The sequence below is a fragment of the Branchiostoma belcheri genome, unplaced genomic scaffold (assembly GCF_001625305.1).
Source record: "Branchiostoma belcheri isolate BF01 breed outbred unplaced genomic scaffold, Haploidv18h27 scaffold14, whole genome shotgun sequence".
Taxonomy (NCBI): Eukaryota; Metazoa; Chordata; class Leptocardii; order Amphioxiformes; family Branchiostomatidae; genus Branchiostoma; species Branchiostoma belcheri.
This window is the reverse complement of record NW_017802824.1, coordinates 2,984,962-3,006,181: the sequence shown is the minus strand read 5'-3', so window position 1 is coordinate 3,006,181 and position 21,220 is coordinate 2,984,962. Positions and strand designations below refer to the sequence as shown.

The following is a 21,220-nucleotide window of genomic DNA, read 5'->3' as shown; positions in this document are numbered from 1 at the left end:
CACTGCTGGTAAGGAAAGAAAGAAAAGAGCTTAATTCTCTGATCACCTGGTAAATTCGATTATCCACCCACAAACAGGTCATGCAGCTTTGACTGATAAGGCCACAGTAATTAATATTTATGGATGACATCAATGCGCGCATTATTTTTCGCCTAATTTCGGGGAAAAAAAGAAATTTTGTTGCCCTCTGACAGTGGTCAACATGCCGAAAATGGGGAAAATGGCATGCCTTGCCATGCCGAAACGTGGATGAAGAGAGAAGACAAAACGACGCTCTGATTTATTGTTTTGACTTTTACTTTAATGCAGTGATGTATTTCATTTCTTTTATATGTCCCCACTGTATCAAAAGCATGTGTACAATGATTATTGGAAAAATTTTATTTTTAAAAGTTGTATCAGTGACAAATGGATGTTGTAATAGTTGGTAGTAAACTTAGTACGATATAGGTAGCATTCTTGTTTAACAAAGATTATTATATATCAAAATTTGAAAATGTAGGAACCTTGTTTTTTTTGGCCCGCCTTGTTTTGTTTTTGCCCTATCGCATTAGATTTGGAGTCTGCCGAGGATGTCATCCATAAAATTTACTTGCTGTAGCCTAAATGACTAACAGGTCCAGTACAGGATGACAATCTGATAAGCGGGGATGAGTATAGATTGTTTGATAAACCAGCAGAATGACTGGATAGCTGGTTTGCAAAACAGTAATGAAAGGAAGACATGTCGGCATCCCTCTGGAACAAATATTGTAATTTAAACAGAGGACGGATTCCATTTTATAGTAGAATGTGTATAGCAAAGACAGAAATAAACTATATACTATGTACTAGTATTAGGTTTATACAAAACCTATTTCCCTATGTCATACCCTTATCTAAAAACGGTAGAAAAACTCCTTGTGCAACTAGACAAGGCTTCTGTAAAAAACATGATCTGTTATATCTAATGTAACTGAAAAGCGACGAGAAGTTAAATTCATCTAAAGATAAGTTAGTTTTATTTTGTATCTGTTAACTATTGTGACCTGTACTTAGCCCAGTGTTGCAAAAATATGCAAGGAAGGTCTTCCATATATACAATTTAATATAAAATATACATTCATAACTGACAGATCTTCTCCTGACTCGCCTGTACACTTTTGTTAAGATCTAAATGGATTTGTGGAATGCCTGTTTGTACTGTCAATGAAAATGATATATCCAAGTTTATCCCTCTGGCATTCCGAAGGAACGGGAGTTCATAAAACGTGAATGTGGGTAGGATTATGTTTCCGGACAACTATTCTTCAGACATTGTAATGTCCAGACAATGTCTCCGTGCAAAGCCCACCACAGCGGGTTTACCAGCCATGCTGATTCTAATAGCCTTTGATCGGAATCCTGTATCACCATGGAGACGAAGTCTCGCGGGACCACGCACATCTCGTGAGAGTCACCTCCGGGATACGAAATGCCGTGACTTCACTGACTCGATGTCTCAGACATTTGGGCGCTTCCTATCAACGTTAAAGATTTGCTCGTAACTTAATACAGCGCGACGAGAGAAAATGGGAAGGAAAGAAAAGACTGAAGATCCCTTGTCATCCATTTTGACAAAGGGCATAAATATCCTACATGGCGAACAAATGAGTCGGTGAATCTTATTCTGGGCAAAGTGTGGGTCGATTGGTTGCAATTGTGCCAGAAGGTGTTAAATACCCACAATGGTCATCTTAAGGGCGATACAAATTGATTCGAAGAAAACCACCCTCGACAAAGATATACAGAGCGAGCGAGCGAGCGAGAGAGAGAGAGAGAGAGAGAGAGAGAGAGAGAGAGAGAGAGAGAAGAACACACCTAACTTACCAAGTACGCTAGGTTGCTACAGTAGTGGCAAGATATTAGACATTGTGGAACAAGGGATATTTTAAGCCTACCAAAAACTTATCAAAATTGCGAGTTATTACAGTTTAGATGATTCACCGTGTCTTTAAAATGAACCACACACAGTTGAATGGCATTAGCTGTCGAATGCCATATATAGGTTGCTATAATTCAGTTCTACAAACTTAAAAGCATAGCATTCTTGTGTGACTTTGCGTGTACAGATACAATGGAGCATTATGTGATTCTGTGGGCAATAAGGTGTGTATTTCCCACCTTGTATCAACATAGCTTTCAGCAATCTGTTTATGATACCCAGGGGTACACACTACGGGTACTAGCTAGGCTACTCACCCTGGTTCCTATTTCACACATTGAAACGCCACTACTTCACTAGACATCTAGTACTGAACATCTACAAACCAACGTGGACTCGAATGTTAAATCTGAAATTAGCTTCGTCATACACAGAACGTATAGATTATGTAGTCAACAATGTCCTCGATATACTGCTGACTTTGAAATGTAGAATAATAGAAGGTTCAAGACAATCATACAACATGTACATATATTATATATATTACACTTATATAAGCATAGTAATAATAATACATTAAGTATAGAGACTCTAAACCTTTTTCATGTAGATTTGTCCCGAAATTCTTTGATTATCGTATATCATGCATTGTTTACCTGTATAAGTGTATAATGAATGCTCGTGGGAGGGGGGCACAAAGTTTTTTTTCTTCTAAAGTTATTTCAGTGTTTATTGTTGGATCCAAAAAAAAGGTTGATGTAATCTTTTGTAGGCTGGATTTTGAAATTAGCGGTCTTATCATTTTTACCTGGCTTGTTTCTTCTTGCCTTGTGCAAAAGAAGCAAAGTCGTTACCAAGCAACGAGACTTACTCGGGCCATACCAACAAAACAAGTCTGAAATCTGACTGGATTACATGTACATGACTAATCAGATAACTCAAGCCACTTACCGGTGGAACATCCATAGCTGTGCCGCTCTGTCAGGCAATTGTAAAACACGACAAGACGGTGGCTACTGTATGTAACCAACGCCGATGATTCTGTTTGTAGTGTTGTCGTTTATCGGTCGGATGTGCACGGGGTTTGGTACCTAGGCGATACCGCCTAAGGCAGGGACATACTGTACACAGAAAGACCTGTTCAAAACAGAACAAACGCCGCCAGCAAAAATGCACACAAGCATGCCGATCGTTATATACTGTTGTTATGACGAACCAGCGCTACACTGGTCGAGTTTCCTGTGTTGTATCTATACGATTTGACTCGTCTGGATTAACCTAATCCCCCACCTGTCCCGTGAATAACGTAATCTGTCATCTTTTGTCATAATAATCTCCAGTGGGATAAATAGTCACACTGCTTTTCCGCCCATATGGGATAGATGAGACATGCCTTTGAAGCAACTGTGATATATGCTTTGTCTACCACCTATGTCACTTGTGCTGATTGGGGATCAATGTTCGATTATATATGAGAATATTTTCCGCGCACGCACGCACACTCACATACACACACACACACACACACGAGAGAGAGAGAGAGAGAGAGAGAGAGAGAGAGAGAGAAAGAGAGAGAAACACATAAACATCACAGAGAGAGAGACTGAAAGAAACACATAAACATCACACACACACACACTTTGCCACAGAGCACTGTCACTAAAGTGATGCCATCTTGCGGATTTCGTCAGAGGTACACAAACATTTTAGAGCTAAAATCAACACAAGACTAAAGGACACCAAGACTGATCTTTCTTCCCGACCGGACAGTGCAGCAGCGCCACTTGGTGAAAACAGGTGGAACTCCAGCCATGGCACGGCGGTCCTCCAACAGATAACATATAATATCTGTATCTGTATAGCCAGTATAACCGCCTTTTGGCGTAACACACCAGCTTCACAGGCACGCGGCGCGGCGGCAGCTGGCTACATTACACCAATCGACTTGTTACACCTAACCCTTGAACATCTAAATCTAGGCATTGTTTAAAGCTATCTAATGACAATACCCCTACTGTACTAGAATATACAAATAAATACGTCTTTCTCCCAGAGTCGCCGGGGCAAGAATAAGAAGCTTCCAACGTTGTACATCTTGTTTATTCCCAAAGTGATTGTGTAGAGACAATCCCTTACAAAAACGGTGTCATAATATCATCACCAAGCCCACAAAGATATCAATTGCAAATGACAACAACATTTTTAAAGCCACGTGCCCTCGGGGTGTTGCAAGTTACCTAACTACAACAATAGACGGAGTGCATTTGTTCGAGTTCATTGACTTGATATTATCTACACCTAGTTCCTGCCAACTAAATTCGTTTCCTCGTTGCGAGTCGCACTGTTTAACCGGGTTGCGACAGTTTGTGTTGAGTTGTATTTACCATTAACGACTTCAACGTTATAGGAAATACATGTAGAATTCACCATTACGAAAGGACGCAGAACTGATTTATTGTGAGCCCCTATGCCAAGATAGTCATCAGGTGCAGGACGACGTCACAAGCCTATTAGTACCAGTGTACGTATGCCGGGTACATTTCTTGGGCCAAGTCATGTTAAACATTTGTCAAACGACAAAAAGGTTTTCTAAAAGATACCAGGCGTCTGCTTGAGTTACAATCGAGAAAGACCTCAACACCACCAACAAACTAAAGGCACTTTATACGGCTTTCCTCACTTAGCTCAGGTGTAAATGAGTATTGTCCTGTCATGTATTTGTCCCCTGTGTTGGTGGCGGCATTAATATAAGTTGAAAAAACTTGAGTGTGTCGTCACCACGTCTGGTGATTACATGTTGGAATTAAAAAAAAGTCTTTTTTTAGATGACACGCAATAAAATAGGCTAAAATCGGTGATTCAATCTCATCTTTGCAGGGATTCTAACAGTAATGTAGACATGAATGATGAACCACAATACAGATCTGAAGTGATGTAGCCTTAATTGGCTTCCGAGAAATTTTCTGTCGCGGGAACGTCCCGACTTAATTTGTCCTTGAAAGAGTCTGTCCACACAGTACATTTCTTGGGCCAACTCATAGTATATATTTGTCTAACATTACCAAGGATAATGCAACAACTACAAAGGTCCAATGTAGATTACCCGGACGTCTGCCAAAGTTACAGTTGAGAAAGATGACAGACTTCAAATATAATAGGCACGTGCACAAGAGTTGGTGACAAACAACCACAAGTCTGTTTTCAAAGGACGCACAATAAAACATACTAAATCTATTGATTCAAGAACACCCAGATTTTTCTTTACAGAGATTCTAACAGAAACGTAGATATGAACCACAGTACAGAAGTAATGTAGCCTTAATTGGCTTCCGAGAAATTTTCTGTCGCGGGAAAGTCCCGACTTAATTTGTCCTTGAAAGAGTGTGCTGTCCACAGTACATAACAGAACTTTGTCCTGTACTTAGTTCATACTCACCTCTGCTCTGTTACCAACCGTACGTCTTGTCTGTCAATAGTCAGAGTACCTGCAGCAGATCTAAAATGAGTTCTGAGAAGGTGCGCATGCCGTACGGCTCGCCGGTGTCTGAGAGAGTCTCCCGCCGTGAGCGCGCGGCCGGCCAGCTCGGGTCGGTCCTGGGTGTGGTGGGGGCGACTGCGGTGTTCGCCTCCGCTGTGGTGCTGGCAGTGGTCTTTCACAACATGCACCAACAGATCAACAACATGGCCGACAAGGTCCAAAATTTTAACAGCATGGTGGAGAAGATTACCAACTTGGAGCATGAGATAGCGAACAGCAACGCACGACATGAAAAGGAGATGAGCAACATGGAGCATGAGATAGCGAATAGCAACGCACGACATGAGAAGGAGATCAGCAACATGATGATAGAAGTGGGGAATCTAAAAGCAAGAGCTGAAAGAGATCAACAGGAGACCGTAGCCCTGAGGGAGAGGGTGGCCGTGCTGGAATCACAGAATCGTGCCATGAATTTCCAACCAGACCTCCAAGAGCAACAAACTAATGTAAGTTAATATTTTGAACTCATGTAAGAATACAACCTTTTCTCCTAAACTAACTATTGAAGCTATTTAAAAAAAATAAATTGAACCCACTGAAGAAGTCGTAGCACAATGTCACATCAGGAGTAAGATTGAGGTACTACGCAATACATGTAGGGACGTTTTATCTTAATTTCTTTGGTAGTTTTATAAGAAAAATCCAAAAACCCAAGTAAACCAATTTTAACATTGCCAAATGATGTGTTCTGTCTGACCCAACCAGACCGGTTCTGTGCTGAACCCCCAGGCTGATGACGTCACTGTTGTTGACAGCGAGCTGCCGAGTAAGAACGACAGTGTGGGGGGACTTCTGCGCAGACGCAAGAGAGCCGTGTCCACTCCAAATTGGGTTCGAGTTCCCATTGGACCTTCGGGTTAGTCTTACTTCTTTTATACCTGCATTCATTAACATAACATTAGAGCGATACAAAAAATTACAAATTAGTTTGCTGGTCATTTCTTACAAAGTAAGTTAAATCAACCCTACTCCATTGCAAATAATGCTGTTAAGGAATTAGAGGTGCCAAGATATGATGGCTTATGAGTGTTTTTAAAAGCTGAAAATACAGCTGTCAGCTATATTTGTTCACATTCTTGTTGTTTGTGGTGGTGCCTCGTGTGGGTAGGTTTTGACGCCAACCATTAAAGTCAGAAATGTTAGAAAATTGCGCAAATATGTTGGAAAGTAGAAGTAGATTACAATCAAACGAAGATTTTGTCAATAAAAATATTTCAATTTTTGTTTCAAAAATGTCACATAATGCCTCTTTCAGGAACTTAACTGACACAACAAAAGTATAACAACTTTCATAAGGTATATAACATACAAATTCTTCGTCGGCCACCAGCATAGACCCGATTGATAAGTATGTTTGCGAGTCAGGATCGATCACTGTCAGTTTGGTAGCTTTAATTGTTTTGGTACAAACACCACATCAATTTCACAGTATTAGTATTACTACAATTACCAATGTATGTGACAAGAAGGGACGGGGAAAATCTGTTCTCACTGTTTCAGTCTATCGTGTTTCCCTCCCATCCAGGCTGTCAGTCCGGACGAGACGGACGCGATGGAATACCTGGTGCCGCTGGCATTCCCGTATGTATGCTACAGCATGGCTTGCAAGTGAAATTTATTTTATTTATTGCTCATCATTTTACAAATGTACAACAGCAGGGGGAGCAGAAGCGCATCCCCCTGAATTAGGTACAATATGTCACATTATTTAAAAAAACAACGTTCACATTGAAAATAATACATCTAATCAAACATATATACAAAAGACACATATAAAATTATTTACAACAGATATGCACAAAGTTGCTTGGTCAGGCTATACAAGTTCCAATGTAGGTTCAAGGTAGGTTATTGTAGAGTCTAATGGTGTGGTGCAGGAACGACTGTTGCAGCCGTTTGGTTCTTGCATGAGGAACAGTGGCTTGGCAGTATTTGTTCCTCTCCAACAACACAAAAGTAGATTATCTTTTACTTAATAGTATGTGGTAAATAGGGTAAATAATATTTTACATTGTTTTCTTAGTAAGACTATGACACATTTTACTGTGCCGACGTTTCGACAACCTCTTTGTCGTCTTCATCATGGAAAACTTTGAGGATGATCAGATTTTAAAGATCTTGCAGGGCAAACTGCGATGATTTTCATCGAGGCGAAATGACAAATAGGTGGTTACCAACTTAAACTATTGACAGTTGAGAAGGAAATAAATAAATAAATCTGTTTTTGCAGAGCATGTGTCTTTCACACATTCATTCGACATCTTAACAGGGTGCTGCTGGGCCACCAGGACCTAAGGGGGAGCCTGGTATAGGTAATAACACGGCACCTGTGTTTCTCACTATTTTCATATATAAGGAAGTTTGCTATGATTGACCGATGATCTTCCAACTTAATGCTATCCATGGTATGTTTTGCTTCGTAACTACCTCAAAAAAATACAAAGATTGCTTAAGAAGCCGTTGGTCCAGATCTTCTTTGTTTTGTCTGCTGCCAGTACCAGTGTCGTCAGTTTTTCTTCCCTTTTCAAACTCCTGTTCCTTAGTCTTCAATCAAATTAAAATATTAACATCAAAGGGATATCAAAATATTAATATATTAAAATATTAACACCCAAGACATCTATATGAAGGTCCATTTTTTCTCAAAGGCCAGAAGGGAGACATGGGATCCGTCGGTGCACAAGGTCCTGAGGGCCAGAAAGGAGCCAAGGGTTACATCGGTGTGCGAGGCCTACAGGGTCCGAAAGGAGACAAGGGAGACATCGGTGTACGAGGCCTACAGGGTCCGAAAGGAGGCAAGGGTGACATCGGTGTGCGAGGCCTGCAGGGTCCGAAAGGAGGCAAGGGTGACATCGGTGTACGAGGCCTACAGGGTCCGAAAGGAGGCAAGGGTGACATCGGTGTACGAGGCCTACAGGGTCCGAAAGGAGGCAAGGGAGACATCGGTGTGCGAGGCCTGCAGGGACCGAAAGGAGACAGGGGTTCCACCGGTCTGCAGGGTTCTAAAGGCCAAAAAGGAGACAGAGGCTCCACCGGTCTGCAGGGCTCTAAAGGCCAAAAAGGAGACAGAGGCTCCACCGGTCTGCAGGGCTCTAAAGGCGTGAAAGGAACCACAGGATCCACAGGTCCTAAAGGACCAGGTACAAACGATAGCCAGAAATCCATCCCCACGAGCTATTTACATGGTTCTAGTAGTCACTGCCTACGTACCAGCAAGTAGTTTGTAGGGATGGATTCCAGACTATAAAAACTATACGAAAAGGTTCATGTTGTCTGGTGTTATGTTGTCTATGTTATCACAAGATGCTGATTAATTATGCAAAGGTTCTTCCATCTTTCAACATGGGAATAAAGAAGCTTATAGCTTCGACGTAGGTCGACGTCAGATGGAAGATTACAAGCGCTACAGCTATTGTCTGTCAGAGATTCCAGACGTCGATCTGATACGATTCATAAAACCAATGTAACATCTACCCTGTTATCAGTTATTTGTTACAGGTTGTCATGGTTTTGTTTTTCTACAGGAGGCGCTGTTTATGTTCGCTGGGGTAGGACGACTTGTCCCTCAGGAGCAACAAAAGTCTACAATGGTAAGATACGCTCTATACAGTGTATAGTATGGTAGTAAGTGCTCGGTTATCTAATGGTACTTGCATTTCGTCAATCTTGAATCACATCCCTTGTCCTGTGGAGTCCAACAATTGTTGTTTTACACAAAAGTACAATTTATACAGCACTCTGTATAGGTACGATTTGGGGGTACTTCTCTTGCAACGCATCGCACCGCAGCGAAACGCAATGAATATGGAAGTGACTACGCCACCACAGGGCTAAAAAAGTCGGGGATCTCCTAATTACCTCCGGGGGAGGAGACATCCTTCCGCGGAAGGGTTTTGTGAGAGATTTAGATTTTCATGTTCGCAGCTGTTTCTCGCGTTTGGGTGGATGGATTCTTTTGAGACTCGGTTTATGTTTTACTATTAGGCTGAAGATGATGCACGTACTTTTGTTTTTATTGTATATGTGTTTTCGGGCGTGGAAATAGTGCCTTTTGGTGGCCCCAAAACACCCCTTTGAGCGTGAAAGTGGTCGCGACCGTTGACCTTTGGCGTGTTTAAGATATTCTCGGTCTGGTCCACGTATATGACCCCTCACTCAGAGGGGTGTCCGGTCTCGACAAATTCTTTGTTTAAAACCCTATATTTAAAAAAAATACAATAAAAAGCCCGGAGGCATGAAATCTCAGATTTTACTTGTTAAGATATGAAATTATTGAAAAAATATTGTGTAAAAAGGACAAGGGTTAAGAAATGCATTGTTTATTATCAGATGGATTAAGATAACAACTTCTTTAGTCACGGCCACGATACAACTGGAGTACTAAGGTAATGTAAGAGATGTCCGGTATGAACGTTTGTCGTAATTAGGCCCTTTTACACCAGGGTATGCAGGAGGCACACATTACAGCCACCACGGCGGCGGAACCAACTACCAGTGTCTGCCGACCGACCCACAGTGGGGACGGTACCAAGATGGAGTCCAACAGAACCACGGGAGGGCTTTCATGTACGGCGCTGAGTACGAGTTGAACACAAACGCCCCGTTCGGCTCCACCTCCCTTCACGATGACGACGTCCCGTGTGCGGTCTGCTACGTCCCAACCCGCGGCAGTAAGTTAATGATCCCCGCCCGTAACACCTGTTATAGCGGCTGGACCCGCGAGTACCATGGCTACCTCATGGCTGGTGACTACACTCACGTCGGGTCTAAAGAGTACGTCTGTGTGGATGAGCAGCCTGAGGCCGTACCGGGCGGACACGTTAACCATAACGGAGCGCTGTTCTACCCCGTGGAAGCCCGCTGTGGGTCCCTGCCGTGTCCCCGCTACGTGGAAGGGAGGGAACTCACCTGTGTCGTCTGCACTAAATGAACATAAAACCCGCTTTAATTCAAGCCTGTCCCAAGAATCCCAAAGAAAGTCACAGGCACCTAAAATACACGACATTTAAGAAAAAAACTGGAACTCATTTGTTAGGGGTGGGCAACATTTCAGCAGTCCATGGAGACATTTCTAGGCCAGAAATTGATGAATAAACCCTGGTGATGTTTTATTGAGATGCGAAGATAGAAATCGAATTCTTCCCCAAGGAATGATAAGACTTGCACAATAGTTTTTACTATAAATGTAATGATAAAACTACTAAGACTACTAAAGCTTTACAATGGCAAGCTATTAAACAAGAAGAAACATTATAAATTAGTTTTTTAAGTGCCACTTTATGTCAAAGTAAAAAGATCTACTTCAAAAACAGTATGATAGATAAATAAAATATCATTAATATGTGCACACTTAGCTAGGTTATCACATGTTTCACAGCTTTGTCCTTCTTAAGTTTGCTTCATATCTTTGAGTTATATAGAGTAATGATGTTATTATAGTCTATTTTGTTTCTAAAGTGGTTCACTAAACTTACAATTCTGCAATTCAACATATACTATAACATGGCTGTTCCTCAAGTACATATACCGATATTGCCATTTCTTAGTTTAATATAAAAAAATTTTGTTGTGTATATACAGAGTTTAATTTAAGAAATGAGTTACTGTCATTTTTTATTTTATTTTACAGCATTCTCCACACAGAAGCCTCTGCAGCTTACAGCATGCAATATCATGGTTTTTCATCGATTATCGTAAAAGTAGTAAACTTGAATTGTAATGGTACCGGGCACATAATTAAAGAAACAATGAGCTTATACTTTTAAACGAGTCTCCTGTTTTTGCGTCTGATCTCTAATCTATATGTCAATTTTTTTTACCAGAAAACATCCGACGGAAGAAATATTTTGCGCAACCAAAATCCATAAATTTAATCGACTGTGGCCGCAAAATTGTAGTTCTAGTCGGCCTAAAAAACGATGTCTTGTTGCCATCTTTTTGTGCGCTGTCAAAACATTGAGTGCACATTTACTAGCTAATTAACTTGATGACATAATTGAAATTTGTGTGCTTGGTTTGTTTCCTCAACGAGAGTCAACTTATCAAAAGTTATTTATGATATCACAACAATGCACTTCTATGGCAAGTCATCTTATATGTTTGTATAATATTGTCAATTAGAGTCCCAGGATCTCATACCTTCGGCGAATGATGTTAACTCTTTAAAGTACAATGTAATACAGTGTCAGACTGACTCAGAGAAAGCGAAATCGGGGAACTGATTGCCCACGGCCCACTATCACATTTTTGTACCGGATCTAGGTCACCATGCCATGATACCTGCTGAATGTAGAATCTATTAAAAACTACTTATTATTATTTGGTTGGGATCTGAATTCTGTGATGTATCATCATAGTATTTGGTGGAATCTAAATTCAGTAGTTATCATTGCATGGTGACCTTTATATACTTAGTATACATAACAATATTAATACTTTAAAGCCAATCGACGTGTCTGGTCAGCAAGTTAAAACTTTAAAATATGTCTCCCATTTTTGTATGTCTGTATGTTTTTTTATAGGTATGTGTAACTTTCCCCCGCCCATTGAGCTGAAAATAGAATCCGAAATTCTAGTCGGCCTGAAAGAACGCTGCATTGTTCGTAACTGCATTAGGTTTCTGTGTAGCCTACACAGAACAACGTAACAAATCCTAGAAATCAGATCGGTGCCCTTACAGGTGCGCCCTCAAACACAGAGGTTAGCTTCGTGACGTTATGCAAATCCAAAACCTTCCTTTTACTTACTCAAACACACCCTTGTGAATCCTGCAAGCATATTCTTAGTACAGTTGGTAGAACTGTTAGATATTTTTAGCTTTACCAACTATGTATGTACGTTATCATCACCAACTGTGTATGTGTATTTTGCCATACGATGTACCCGCTACGCGCAGTTGAGTTCTTCTTCTTCTATTCACAAAGGCGAACTAAATCAGAGCGTTCCCCTCAGCACTGACACGAAAATAAAAAGTCGTCTGATACTTGTTGAACAGGTGTACGGTCGCCGCCATTACACTGATCCCCTTCCCGCCGGGTGCGTTGCCTGGGCAACGAAGCCTAAACACGTGACGTCAGCTCAAAGGTCAACCTAACAGGTCTAAGGTCACAGACACCCTACCTACATACATGTACATGGTCACGGAACTAGCGCTAGACGTTCGACAACTCGACGTTTGATGTTTCCCTGAGATTGGGTGGTAACTCGTGCAGGTGAGACTATATGTTTACCTGGAATTAGGTCACCTGTGAAAGCATACATACATAATTCAGGTGTCTTATCCCACCATTGGAGTGTGGTAACGGCTAGCCCACATATGCATGTGATACACCTGTGATCTGTAAAGCCTCAAAAATGACACTGATCCTACTTGATACCCTAGTCTTAGTCAGTTTAATAACGGACAGTTTCCGGCTTAATACTATTCACAGACGTTTAGTGCTATTCATGTAAGCTTAGATTGCTAGGCAAGGTGGTACAAAATTTGTGTTGTCTTTCGTTTCGACCTCTGAACAAAGAGGAAGTAAAACCATTCAAAATGATTAGTTTCAGTAATTCTGTGAAAACAGAATGTTGTTGTTCTGTGAAAAAGAAACAAGCAGTCACATACACGTAGAAAGTCTTCAGTATACTGTACTGACCGAATGGGGGTTGGTGTGTATTGTAAAAGTGTTGTGTTGTGATTGTCTACAGCTAACGAGCATTAATATAATCAACAAGCCCCTGTCACACATTCAGAACCTTCCCCCGATCACCAACCAACCAAGGTTGGATGAAGTTCGGCAGCAGTATGATCAGATTTAGGCCAAGCCTACCTTTCTATACCAATCGAGTTAAATTTGACTTAAATATGGGTCAAATTTGACAATCGAACACTGCTGACCTACTACCGAACACTAGCTAACCACTAGACAACCATGGCCTAACCCAAAAGTCCACACACGAATGTTTGAAAAATCTAACCAACGTGGACTTTGCTGTAGACATAATTCGGCGACATGCAACAATATATACACAGAGCATTTTCTTACAATATAGCTTCAACAGCCACTTGGTCAACTGAAAGTCTATATAACAAACGTATTTTGGCACGAGCCAAATATTTGTATACACCATTTTCGATCGAACAAATTCCTGTTTATTACGTTTTGTACGATTTACAGTATGGTCGAAAACGATTTTTTGGGGGAAACGGACTAAAATTCATACGCGCGGATGCCATCCATTTAATGAAATTATCATGGCCTAAGTGAATTAGAAAAATAAAAGAGTACCAAGTTCTACTGCGGTCTTATATACAAAACTTCCCTTGTACGAAACGTTACACGAGGAAACCATGTCGTAGTTTCACAATAGAACAGTTACGGTTAATTAGTCTTTCATACTATTAGTTGTCTGTTTACAGTGTTGTAATCGCATTGCTAGGGAACTGTTACAGCAACGGAAAATTCAACACACACTGTTACATACTGATGGATCCAGAGTGCAGTTTGAAAAAAAAAAAACATTGGCCGTCCGTAAAATGCTGTTTTGGTTACTGAGAAAATTGAATTGAAACAGCTGCAGGGACCGTCACAAGAACAGAAATTACTCAGTGATTCATTTGTTTAAACGTTCGCATTTTATCATTAATCTTTGTACGTATCGTACATTATATGTTAATACTCCGTCCATATTCCTGGAGCCATGGTTTTTAGAATACAGACTATAGTAGTATTGTATTGATTGCTTTGTCATTGTTGTTATACGTTGTACTGTGTACAGCTGTCAAGAAACAACGTTCATTCATTAATTCATTCATTCACACTCATATACAGGCAGAAACACTAGATGATATTTGAAACACGAGGCGGTGTCGTATGGCGTATACGTCAGAGCGTTCAGCTCGGAACCGAGTGGTCCCGAGTTCGAATCCTGCCATGCCACCGGCCTTGTACCCTTGGGAAAGGCACTTCACTTTGCTCACTGAACTCAAGTGAATGTCTATTGTCCGTGCGTTTCTCTGCGTTGAAAAAAATGAGCTTGCCGTCGCCATGTTTTGCGATAAATGTTGGAATAGAATAACACGATGCACTCTCTTTGTCTATGATAGGTGGAAATCGCAACATAGATAAACTTTCTGTGGGATGAACCCGTAAAAGAACGACCATGGGGATCGGTGCGTCTGTGAGGGGACCTGCAAACCAGGCTGGTGGCGGCAGGAGGCCGTCTGTGTGGAGTAACATCCGCACCAAACTCACCCTGCACACCGTCAGTAGAACCATCCCGGAACGGTAGGTTTTATATACGTTTAGACTTCATTTTTTTCTCCTACACATTTGTCAACATGAAGTCATTCGCATCCCAGGTGATGTAGAATCGGACCTCCGTGCGGTTATGGGGAAAATAATCCATTGCAAATTTGTAAGTTCTTTGGGCCTGTAAAAGCAAAACATATGTTTAAAACAATCTGTTTATTCCTTTGTTTTTACTTTCATTTTTGAAGGGAAGTTAGATTAAACCGACCACTTAATTTGTACGATAATTGATAAACGGGTTAAATTCTTTTAATCTTCGTATGAACATTACATGAATACATGTTCGCCCCTTGGGTCCTTTAAACGTCTTTAAAGAACCCAAATTGTGCACAATTTCTCAGCTATGCCGCTGGACTACTATTCTAGTAAAACAAGGAATAAATGAATTATTAGTGAATGAATAAAATACATTTCCTATACATTTATGGTCTTACAATGTAATGAATGAAAGACCTTTCTTCTACGCTTATGCTTACAAGCTAAGTACAGGTCATGCACGAAACAGAAGCAGAATTACAGTGATATCTTAGTACACATACAGACTATGCAGTTGTAGATGTATGAACACATGGAGCTTATAATCCATGGCGTTTCTAGTTCCATAAGGAATACGAATTTTCCTATTCCATCTAAATACCGAAAACTAGGATACTTATTTTGTATAAGATTATAGACGATATTGAAAGTTTATTGCAAATTCTTGCCCAAGGGCTAATTGCAATAACATGATAACAACAATTAACAGTAAAATGATAATAAGTAATGCTAATGCTACTTTAGATATACATTTGTAATTTGATATTAATCCATTGAGATACCATTAAACCCAGGTACGCCCAGGGTGTTTGGCAGCAGCCTCGGAGAGAGCGGGAACCTTGGAAGACTCTACTGGCCAACGCCGCAAACAACCTACAGGAGCAGCTGAAAGGGAAACAGGCCAACAACAAGACGTTCTTACAAGAGTTCCAGGCCTTGTTGGAGGGTAAAATTCCTGCTGAACCACCGCCCAACAGTACGAAAGAGGTAATATCTAGTAGTTTGACTAATACAATATATACTGCACGAAAACGTAGATTTACAGATACCAGTCGAGTTGGGTAATGTTTACTTTGTTTCTTCTACAATAGCAGTAAATAAAAGCCAAGTACGGTGATACTGGACTTAACAAGGGTTGTAAAGGAAATTACTGCAATTGTAAAGCCAGATACTGTGTACATAGTAAACATTACATGAATTTACAACCTTTGGTAAATCCAACTTTTCGTGCGCATGCAGTGGTACATAAAGTTTGATCTCGTCAACGGTCGTTGCTATTTTGTGACGGTCGATGTCGTTTTACTGAATGATCGATGCCATATTTAAGCGAATCATAATTTCTTTAGGGGAAATACATTTCAAAACATACAAAAAACAACATTTCAATTGCAAATGTATACCAGCATCGTGTAAAATGGAAACACATTCGTAAAAAAAGACAGACATCAAGCTCGGATTGGAGCCGGGGGTCACAAAGCCCTATCCCAAAACCCTAATCATTTACGCCACGAAACATCACGGTGTTGAGGGTTGAGGAAGCGTTCTCATGCACTTGGAGTTTACCTTTTTTGCGATATGGCATTGACCGTTTCAATGACAATGGCCATATACGAGACGGAAATCAGCATTGGGACCAGATTTCGCCTTTGTTCAATTTATAAAACTCTACAGCGACAGCAGTAATGCCGTACCGGTAAGGTGTGGTGTAATAACGGCAGAGTGCTCGACTCGGAACCAAGGGTTCCCGGGTCCGAGTCGAGTCGAGCCCGGGTCGAATCCTGATATGCCACCGATCTTGTGCCCTTGGGAAAGGTACGGATTTCCTCACTTAACTCAAGTGAAAATGAGTATTGTCCCGTCCTGTATTTGTCCTCTGCGTTGGTGGCGGCATAAAATAAGTTGATATAACTTAAGTGTAACGTCACCATGTCTAGTCATGAAACGTTGGAATAAAAAAAAGATATGCCGTACGATTTTACCCACCTCCCAGGTATGGGTGTTCATCAGTTCCACGTTCACGGACACCAAGGTCGAGAGAAACCTGCTGATGGAGGACGCCTACCCCTTCCTGAGGGAGTACTGCCGCCGGATTGGCTGTAACTTTAACGAGGTTGACCTGAGATGGGGGGTGCGGGACGAGGCCACGGACGAGCACCAGACGGTGAAGATCTGTCTGAAGGAGATCCTGAGATGCAGGTTAGAAAATATATAATATAGCTTGTGCGGACGGTCGTCATGCTTCCCTCCACCATTTTAACCCAAATACAAAGTGTAAAACAGATCAATATCGTTTAGGAATCTGGTGCTGAGTTATGAAGAAGGACGGCTATGTATACCTGTTATACAGATACGATTTTTTTTTCATTAAAGCGAAAAAAAAAAGAACTATATACATATATATATATACAAAACATAAAAAAAATTAATAAAGATATAATACTACATAAAATGAAAAAAAAATTGATATACACATTCTAAGCAAACAATACCGTACACGGCATCCTGACAAATTGTGGTCTAACCCCGTCATTTCAGGTAGGGCTAAAAAAATTGTGCGTATTATATCAGCTGACCATATTTTCCACCCACAATGATAGTCTTATCATGTAGCAGATCTAGAGAAGACCATTCAAGTATTTCTTTAGAAATCATGCAAATTAGGTCATGATTTAAATAAGCTATGTATGATGATGTTCACCTTCACGTAACTTTGAATTCCAAGTATGAAATTCTAGGCAGTTACCACTATGGCGTGATCTCGTTAATCATGCATTAGGTTTTCATTTACATAAGTAATATCTGCCAATGTTTAAAAAGATGAATCAAAAATTTGAAAAGTACTGTCATGAAAGTTCATCTGCGTTGGTAGTTACATGTTTAAAGTTAAAACTTTTGGTCCAACAAAAAAATTCTCTCTCCTGGATCTTTCGACCAGTCACTCTGGTCTTCCTCAGTAGACTGACCCAGTGAAGCTTGTCACGTGGCTTCTTTGAAGTGTGACGTCAACACTGGGTCAAAGGTATCTGGTAGGCGATGGTAAAAGGGGGTCGATATCTAAAAGTAATACAACAAATTAAAGGTTTGTCTTTGCTACAGGGAAACGTCCATTGGTCCGTTCTTTGTGGGCATCCTGAGCCACAAGTACGGCTGGCGGCCATTCCCGCCGGAAATCCCGCAGCTGACGTTTGAAAAACTGATGGAGCAGATCCAACACACCAACGAGTTCGCCGCACATCTGCTGAAGAAATGGTTCCAACTGGATAGAAACGCACTCGGTAAGGAGGTTATTTATCATGTCAAACACACAAACATTGAACAGAGACGGGGGGCGACACAGGTTATCTGACACGTACGACCCTCTGCTGCAATCACGTGTTTCCGACGTCACGTCCCGGAAGCTGCAGTAGAAGGGTCCATTCCGTGAACAAGGCTGACGGAGTCGCCCGAAAATTTGTCCCAATTTATACTCAGTGTTGACAAGAACGTTTAACCCTTATGTCATAATGAAGTATACCAACACAGACGAACTTTCATGCTAAAGCCTAAAACACATTTTGTTGTATTTGACATTTTAGATAGAACACCAAGTTTCTTTATTCACAACCATGTTTTTAACAAGAAACAACGTTTCGATGACCGTCTGCCATCTTCATCAGGGCATGCAATTATGACTGATTCACTGTGCACTGAATCTAGGTGTCACTGTGCATTTCGGACTTCAAATAATTATGTGCCTGAAATCTTTTTACGTAACCAATATGTGATTCTTTAACCAAACGATAGATATATGGCGACTCGCCATCCGTGTAGATTCATCGTGTAAAAGCTTTTAGATCGGAACAGTTACGAATGCGAAACTTTCAAAGTTGCCTGCGTTTTACAGACCCAGTCTACATCCTACAACCAATCTCCACGCATTACCCTGGGTACGTGATCCTGGGTAGTAAGTCTGATGACGGAAGGTCCTGGTCACAAGAATACGGTGCCATGCAGATTGCCATGCGCGGTGCGGCGAGGTTAGCCGGTCTGGAGGAAGACGACATCGACAAGTATCACAATTCAGTAACTGAAGGTGAGAGATGATATGTTGTCGCGATCGTGTGGCGTTCGGCTCGGAACCAAGAGGTCCCGGGTTCGAATCCTGTCATGCCACCGATCTTGTGCCCTTGGGGAAAAAGACACTTTACACGAATTTCCTCACTTTACTCAGGTGCAAATGAGTATGTCTGTTGTCCGTTCATGCGTTTGCCTGCGTTGGTGGCGGCATGAAAATAAATTGAGGAAACTTGAGTATGCCGTCGCCATGTCTTGTAATAAATATTGGAGTAGAAAAAAAAGATGATATGACCGAAGTGCTAACCTAAAGCTCTGTCATGCTTTCAAAATCTTCTCGCTTTCTGCAAGCGCACAACTTCTTGAATCATTTACTAGTACTCTACTAATAATGTGTGCTTTTCTGTTCTAGGTGAAATTCTAAAAGCTCTCGATCTTGGAGAATCGGATGGTCGTCTACAGGAAAGATGTTTCTTCTTCAGTAGGACAATTGATGGATTCAACGCGTCTGATCAGAATGCAAGGTACATGCATTTTGAAGTTAAATAGGATTTTTTTTCATTTATAAAAAAAAGATAACGTAAACCCATGCTTTGGAAAATAAGCTGCATCAAAAGACGTTTGTGTGATTTTATTTTAGTTATTACATCATGTTACAATTTTTATACGTCCCCAGGTACTACACAGACGTGTGTTCTGAGGGAAACGTCGACAACGAATCGCAGCAGAAACTGACCACGCTCAGAGAACGTGTGAAGGAAAGGATGGGAGACCGAGCCATGTTAAGGTACTGATGTAGCACTAAGATACATGTACATACGATTAGCGCTGGATATGATCGTCCAACACAATGTAATGTGTTGGACGATCTAAGAGCTATAAACGTTCCAATAGTCTAGCTACACATTATGTGAATCAAATTGACCATTATATTTGAAGTTTGGCATGCAGTAAACCTGGTTCTAAATATCCCTACACCTGGTTACTAAAATAGTTTGGATTAAATCTTTGACCGTTTAATCTTGCAAATTTTTAAATGTTCCAAGCCAGGTATAGCTATCCAGGTCATGCTTAACGGTAGAAATAAATGGGTCACACGGGCTGATACGTAACCATCCAAAATCAAGCTATTCACTCTAATGCTTAGTAGCTTAGTACACACAACACGCAAGAACGCCACTAAATACCCGTATTTTACATGCATTCTTGCCAATCCAGTTACCACATGACATGGGAGCCTGAGTCAGGACTGACCGCGCTCAATAATGTTCGGAACGTGCAGGAGTTTTGTGACGAGTTCTGCACGCAGCTGATCTCATCCATTGTGAAAGGTGCGTGGGCTACAGATACAAACACAAACATCGTACGGGCTACACATAACATCAATCGTAAGGGCAACGCATAACGCCAACATCGTTTATACGGGCTGCACATATTGAACATTAACATCGTAAGGGCTACACATAACACTAACATCGTAAGGGCTACACATAACACCAACATCGTATGGGCTACACATAACACCAACATCGTAAGGGCTACACATAACACCAACATCGTAAGGGCTACACATAACACTAACATCGTAAGGTATACACAAAACAGCGACATTACAAGGGTTACACATAACACCAACATCATAAAGTCTACACATAACACCAACATCATCAGGGCTACACATAACACACCGTAAATTAACAACGTACTGCCCCTACGGCCTGAAAAAGGCTGTGAGGCTGTACTTTTACCTCAGTTTTTTTTTTAAGAAATGGTACCATTCAAACTCTTTGGTTAAATGCTTCATAACATCTTCAGGGACATACTAACATTGTCAATAGCATCCTAACTTTCCTGAGACAACGTTGAATTTTTACAGGGGTTGTCAACGGACACTCCGCGGATCACCCGCTATATGACGAGCTTGTGCATCACGCAGAGATGTGCCGACAGAGACTTCAGACGTTTGTGGGCAGGGAGGACTATTTTAACAAGGTGTGTGTCCTTTTTGTACGTTCAGTCCCTGTCACACGTTATCACCCCACCCCCCACCCCCATCACCATCACCAACGCTATATATATATAAATTTTGTTGGCTGAAGTTCGGGATCAGATTTATCCCTTTCTGTAGGAATCAAATCAAATTTGAGTTAAATTTAAGTCTATTTTAATTCGCAACCATGCCTCGACCTAATCCCAACCACCAATCAACCAGTTCCCAACCATGGCCCAACCAACATTCGGCTGACGCAGCCAAACACTAAAACAACGTGCATTAACATTTCAGATACTGGCGTATTTGTCTGAGGCGAGCCCTAGAACGGTGAGTTGTGTACAATTTCTTTAAACACTAGTCTAAGCATCCTTTCCATAGATTCCACTGCGCAATTTGGTTAT

The 21,220-nt window shown here is 41.1% G+C and overlaps 2 protein-coding genes across 3 annotated transcripts in view; both read left to right on the top strand.

Moving 5' to 3' along the window:
* The first annotated feature begins 5,333 nt into the window (after positions 1–5,333).
* LOC109464738 (collagen alpha-2(I) chain-like) lies at positions 5,334–10,662 on the top strand. 2 transcript variants are annotated; one of them, XM_019761814.1, is made up of 8 exons: positions 5,334–5,562; positions 5,614–5,887; positions 6,147–6,297; positions 6,967–7,022; positions 7,711–7,753; positions 8,090–8,581; positions 8,966–9,031; positions 9,884–10,662. In XM_019761814.1, exons 1-8 carry the CDS (start codon positions 5,405–5,407, stop codon positions 10,369–10,371), a joined length of 1,728 nt encoding a protein of 575 aa, XP_019617373.1. In that variant the 5' UTR covers positions 5,334–5,404; the 3' UTR covers positions 10,372–10,662. The 2 variants fall into 2 exon arrangements, with proteins under 2 accessions (XP_019617373.1, XP_019617372.1); XM_019761813.1 differs by having other exon boundaries at positions 5,334–5,887.
* Positions 10,663–12,556: 1,894 nt separating this feature from the next.
* Positions 12,557–21,220, top strand: part of LOC109464718 — a 28,204-nt gene continuing 19,540 nt past the window's right edge. Inside the window, exons 1-10 of the mRNA XM_019761783.1 lie at positions 12,557–12,652; positions 14,533–14,713; positions 15,568–15,760; positions 16,764–16,969; positions 17,870–18,048; positions 18,657–18,845; positions 19,239–19,350; positions 19,503–19,613; positions 20,045–20,157; positions 20,703–20,818. Coding sequence (XP_019617342.1) covers positions 14,589–14,713; positions 15,568–15,760; positions 16,764–16,969; positions 17,870–18,048; positions 18,657–18,845; positions 19,239–19,350; positions 19,503–19,613; positions 20,045–20,157; positions 20,703–20,818 — 1,344 coding nt within the window. The 5' untranslated portion in view covers positions 12,557–12,652; positions 14,533–14,588. The remainder of the gene's footprint in view (positions 12,653–14,532; positions 14,714–15,567; positions 15,761–16,763; positions 16,970–17,869; positions 18,049–18,656; positions 18,846–19,238; positions 19,351–19,502; positions 19,614–20,044; positions 20,158–20,702; positions 20,819–21,220) is intronic.

Coding starts and splice junctions, on each gene's coding strand:
- LOC109464738 (XM_019761813.1), top strand. CDS start 5,405: ATGAGTTCTGAGAAGGTGCGCATGCCGTACGGCTCGCCGGTGTCTGAG. Junction 6,298..6,966: donor AGTTCCCATTGGACCTTCGG/GTTAGTCTTACT, acceptor CCTCCCATCCAG/GCTGTCAGTCCGGACGAGAC. Junction 8,582..8,965: donor CACAGGTCCTAAAGGACCAG/GTACAAACGATA, acceptor GTTTTTCTACAG/GAGGCGCTGTTTATGTTCGC.